The 5,682-nt window shown below is 40.8% G+C and overlaps 1 protein-coding gene across 1 annotated transcript; it reads right to left on the reverse strand.

Annotated features, from left to right (window-relative positions):
• Positions 1-3,616: 3,616 nt before the first annotated feature.
• Positions 3,617-5,204, reverse strand: fancf (FA complementation group F). The gene is made up of 2 exons (XM_008412049.2): positions 5,089-5,204; positions 3,617-4,847 (listed from the first exon to the last, which is right to left on the reverse strand). The coding sequence occupies exon 2, from the start codon at positions 4,794-4,796 to the stop codon at positions 3,765-3,767; it is 1,032 nt and encodes a 343-aa protein (XP_008410271.1). The 5' UTR covers positions 4,797-4,847; positions 5,089-5,204; the 3' UTR covers positions 3,617-3,764.
• Between the last annotated feature and the right edge of the window lie 478 nt (positions 5,205-5,682).

Consider the following 5,682-nt stretch of genomic DNA (forward strand, 5'->3'; position numbering starts at 1 on the left):
TATATACACACACATATACGGGACACAGCATGGTCAAAAAAAAAAATCCTCCTTCTGTTACGTGCAGATATTGCCAATTTCAGGGCATTTTCTTCCTGTTCAGCTCCCAGTACCAGCAAGTGCTAAAAACATTCATCTGTGGTCATTTTAGTCCTTCTTTAAACATTCCTTAAAGATATTATTACGTGTTTTCCATCCACATAGTGCCATTTATACCACAATCATGTCACTATTTTACTCCCAGTTGTTATAAAAATGTTGTATTTGTCAAATATGACTTAACATAAGCTTGACTTCATAATTTAAGGCCTCTGTATCTTTAAGAAACTCCTGCTCTTTCTGAAACAGCATTTTTTTTTACTAGCATTTCACTGAGAAGTACCTTGTATAATGAGCTCTGCTGATGTGGTTCCAAAAAGTGTTTGCTAATTGCTGCTGGCTAGTCTGAAGGAGCTGAGTGGGGGAGGCGCAGGGGTCGGTAAATTACACACACTGCCCCTGATTTTATGTTACCTCTGTAAGAAAACAAAGGTAACTTCACAAATATGCACGGCTCTGTATTGGCCCAATAAAATACAAGTATGTGGTTGTTTTTGTTGTTTTTTAGATTCCCTGAATACAAACGTGATGTGATCCAGCTGTTGTCCGTCTAGTTTCACCTCCCACATATCAGATTACACTGACACTCGCAGTGCTTCACACACAGAGGTTCAACATGAAGCTGATGGGGTAATGATCGAAACAGAAGAAAATGACATATTTTGAGTTATGCTTCAAATCTGGTGTCTTCTAGTTTGTTTTTCCTTTCTTGAAAAACAAACATTTTCTTTTAATTCACCATCAGGTTTCTTGAGTTATTATTATTATTACGTTTTTGTTTTTTTATCTGATTCCTCAAGACCAAAACTGAAAAGCAAAAGAGATTTTTAACATTTTAAGCCTCTTACGTCAGATATGATGGTTAATTCTCTCATATTGGATATAATGAGCTGACTTGTGCCTAATTAGCAATAAAAACCTGCTTAATTTAGTTTTGCACTTCCGTTTCTTCATATTTTCAGCAGATTACTGGCCAAAAAAATCCCTTCCCTTTCTTTAAAATGCAAATTAGTTACTGTAACAACAGCTCCTCTAACAGCCTTACTTAAGAAACTAATGCAAAACAGAGTCCACATCTTCCTCAGAATTATTTCTTGTCCATCACGTTCTGAGTGGGGCACAGGTGTGACTAGGGGTCCCCCCCTCTCAATCAGAGGGGCTTAGGCGCGTGCCGAGGGAGGGCTCTACCCTTTCAGCAGCCCACCCCCTCAGAGAAGTCCCTATTCACTCCACCAGATGGTGGCTGGGTCTGAGTTTTAATGAATGTTATCCTCCGTGACCCTGTGGACGCCGCAGAACAGCGGTGCCCCCCTCTCAGCACGTCTCACTGCAGTTTGCCACCCCACGCTGACGGAGAACAATATCAGAAAGCAAACTGAAGGAGGGATGCTGGAGGAAATGCAAAAATAAAAATACCCTGCTTCCCTGCAAGAATAGACAGATTTGTTCTCTAAAATGACATATTGGAGGCTTTTACTTCTGTGCTTTCATATAAACTGATTATATTATTTCAATAAAACAAAAAGAAAACCAGCTTTGACGTTTGTAGGCAGAGCATTTTAAAACCTTGTCATCTTGCAGTAAGTCAGTCAGTAACACATGTGAGTCATCGCCATGACTGCTCACACCTCCTGCCAGTTATGTGTGAGGCTGAGAGTAAAAGTGAGAACCACAATCTCCTCAGTTGCAAGACTACATTAAAAACTCATTGGTTTGTTAAACTAAATTCCTCTTCTTTGTGTTTGTTCCCAATAGATCATTCAGAGTCCTCAGTCGCTGTTGGATTTCCTCCAGCCTGACGCATATGTTTTCATTGCCTGGAAATAAATTGGTTGTGTAGGAGCTGCCCTTGCCCACTGACCCTTGTCTGTCTCGACGTGAATTGCCTTCGCGGCGTGTTAAAACGAGCCGTGGCTGTGTTGGTGTTTCCTCCTCTGCTCTAATCCGCCGTCTGACAGAGACCTGTCACACACCGGCTGACTGAGGGAGAGGCCAGAGTCTCACTAATTGATCCCTCGTCCACAGAGGCGCTTCGACATGAAGGTGAAGCCTGAGATGTGCAAATTACCAGTCCGGTCACATGACTGGCACGAAGCCAATCAAAATGTATTGGTTTGGAGCGAGCAGCGCTGGAGGGGATGTTGACAGACAAAGGGAAAAAATTGTTTCTGGAGAACGTAGTCAGGAAACAGTTAAATGAATTCAGTGTTAGGCTGCTTTGCTGATTGTGTTTTATTACTTTATGCACTTTAAGGTTATTACAAATCTATATCAGAATATTTTAACTTAGAAATAATCTATTGAAAAACCATTTTAAAATTTTTTTTGCATATATTGTATTAGATTTAGGTCCAGGCTTTTCTAACATAAAAACGATTTGATCTAAATTCTTAAAAACTCAGTCAGCTTTTTTTTTTTTTTCACGTATCTCAACACCTGACAAAAAAAAGCCTTTGTTCATATTTATTTAAACAAACAGCAACAAGCAACATTCCATAATGTAGCTTATACTGTGGATCATAATGATTCGTCATTCTGCAATACTACAGATAAAGTGATGAGTTTTGAAAGTCTATGAAATATGAAACTTGTTTTACAGTTTTTCTTGACTGCTTTGACCTGCTTAAAGAAACTGGATGAACTCAGTCGTCATCACTATCTCAGCAGAGCAGAGCAAAGCACGTCTCTTGTAAATGTATGAATATTTCTCATTGGTTTGACACGTTTTCCCGACTCTTTCACAGAACAGTTAACACCAACGACAATACGGCGGTAGCTATGGTAACTAAACAGAAATCCCTTGCTCCTAACCATCTGATTCTACCTACATAAGTATGAATCTACTGAAGCTTTGCTTCGCTGGTGAAAATGTATTTTACCCTAATGTGTTCACATTTTTTTTATTTCTTATTCTCTGATTTTATTTTGGTTTACATTCAAAGTATTTTCTGTAATATTTACAGTATTCCAACTTTAAGTCAGTCACAGTGTGAAAAATATGCAATCAAAATTTGCATCAAAGCCTTTCTGATTCTGGGTCAAATCTTTTGCAAGGAGGACAATTTGACAAAACCTATGAAGGAAGATTTTAAAAATTGTACTAGCATGAAATCTATTTGGCCAGAGTGACAAGCAGATGCTTGTCACTGTTACATACATTTTGTTCTTTATGTAAGGATTAATTGGAAGAGTTTATGCTGTTTGGTTCAAGTTGTTCTCTATGAAGACAATATTTGTTTTTGTTTCATACTTTAAATGTTTTGGCACAGTTAGAACTAGTCCTAACAGTTAGAACTAGTCCTAATGGTTAGAACTAGTCCTAACCGTGCCACAGTTGTGATATTACCCCTCCTGATACAAAACATGAAAATATACATAAATACATAACCTAAAAAATGTATTTATTGCCTTATTGTTCAATTCCACTTCATAGAAGACGTTCTTGAACAATAATCAATAGCAAACACCAGTATAATAAATATATATTAAAGCAGTGCTGAACAGGTGCACTGCATCCTTCAGATGATCAAATGTCTTTTTATTTGTCTTATTTTTTGGAAAGCAGTACATTTTATTTTATTTAGTATTAATAGACATCAGGCAGGCAGATTATCATGTAAACTTGGTGATATCTTCTAGCTCTAAAGAAACCAGAGGTCTGAGCGTCACTTTCTCAGTGCCAACAGGATGTCCCCCCACACACTCAGACCTCTGACATCATAGTCTCCATCAGCAATCCTCTGTGCTTTTAACTCATCCTCTATTTCCGTCCTCAGAGAGGGACAGGCCTCAAACAGGGTCAAATAATGCTCCGTCATTTTCTGCAAGGACACCGCAGAGCTTGTAGCAGCGTGAACCCATTCGCCTTCGGTTAACCTGTACTCCATCTCCGAGGCCCACCTCTTCAGCAACTTGCAGAACGCATCTCTAAATTTCTGGTGTCTTTTCGCCAAGTCTGCAAGAACCTTGGAAGGCAGCGCAGTGCACACGTGCTGCAGCGCGCCGCGCCGACTCTGCAGCCAGTCCAGGAGAAAATCCTGAGCGGCGGTCTGTGCAGCCGAGTCTGTTGTTGTCAGCAGAGCCGCAGCGATGACTGGACACAAATGCTCCGCTGCAACCTCAAATTCCTGAAGGACGGAGCTCAGAAAGTCCTCTGCCCGGCGGGGATCGCTGCTCTGGCTCAGCGCGGTCCCCAACCCCTCCATCAGCATCTCTCCCTGAACCTCAGCATCAGCACCCACAGAGGGGACGTCCAGGAGGGGGCGCAGCACCGTACAGGCAGATTTGCACTGAATGATCTGGCTGCAGAGGCCTCTGACGTCTTCATAGTTGCTGCTTGTAGAATCAGCAGAGGCCTTGGTTTCAAAGAGCATCTTCATAATGGAGATCGGCAATGCAGAGTTGTTCAACAGCCAGAGGAGCAGCAGGTCCTGGCAGCGGCCCAGATCCAAAAACGACACTGCGTTGTATTCAGGAAGAGCTTCCTTCAAACTGTGATTGGTGAGCTGCAGCTGCTTCTCCAGGACTCCTCTGATGACCGGGTTACCGTGGAACCTGCTGTAGATATGCTCACAGTACCTGGCCCAGTGAAAAGCCCTGGTCACGGTCTGCTCGTCCCACTCATTCACCACGCCGCTGTGGGCAGCCACGGCCAGCAGCTCCACGGTGCGGCCCAGGTTTTTCAGCACGGCCTCCATGTGGCGCTGTCCGCATTCACAGCCCAGTCAGGGGGCTCCCGGTGTTTGGCACTGATGGGACAAAACACGACTTAGGCATTGAACCCTAAATGCCCCTTAACTCCCAGGCACTCGTTTCAGTTGATGAAAGTTAGGAAGTTAGCTACAAGTTCCCCAGAAGCAGCATTAGAAACGGTTTTTCGCGAGAACAAAAAGAAACCATGTTTTAAGTCAAGTTGCTCTAACGGCTAAAGCCCTGCTATAAAATAAGAATAAGACAATAAACACCATTGTTTTGCTTTTATCAACTTACTCGTCTTTACTTTCCAATACCCGGGTCTTCCGTTTGTATTTCTGTCGCGTTTACGTGCGCGCATGCGTGCTGGACTCCTAACTTTTAGCCCTTCAAAATAAAAGGCACTCGTGTTCGACAAAATAAGGTTCGTATCAGGTGTGATAGCGCTATCTTTGAGCTCAGAATCAGACTCATCATCAAAATAATAATAATAATAATAATAATAATAATAATAATAATAATAATAATAATAATAATAATAATAATAATAATAATAAAAAAGAAGTGAAAGAAAAAAGACTGTTTTCCCTCTGTCCTTTCTTAGTTTCTTTCTTCCTGTCTTTCCTTCTTCTTTCTGTCTTTCTTGATTTGTAAATTTAAGCACATATCTATCTATCTATCTATCTATCTATCTATCTATCTATCTATCTATCTATCTATCTATCTATCTATCTATCTATCTATCTATCTATCTATCTATNATCTATCTATCTATCTATCTATCTATCTATCTATCTATCTATCTATCTATCTATCTATCTATCTATCTATCTATCTATCTATCTATCTATCTATCCATCCATCCATCCATCCATCCATCCATCCATCCAC

The sequence above is a fragment of the Poecilia reticulata genome, linkage group LG6, assembly GCF_000633615.1.
Source record: "Poecilia reticulata strain Guanapo linkage group LG6, Guppy_female_1.0+MT, whole genome shotgun sequence".
NCBI lineage: Eukaryota > Metazoa > Chordata > Actinopteri > Cyprinodontiformes > Poeciliidae > Poecilia > Poecilia reticulata.

Bases quoted from the DNA above. Each gene is read 5' to 3' on its own strand.
- fancf (XM_008412049.2), bottom strand. From the start codon at position 4,796: ATGGAGGCCGTGCTGAAAAACCTGGGCCGCACCGTGGAGCTGCTGGCC.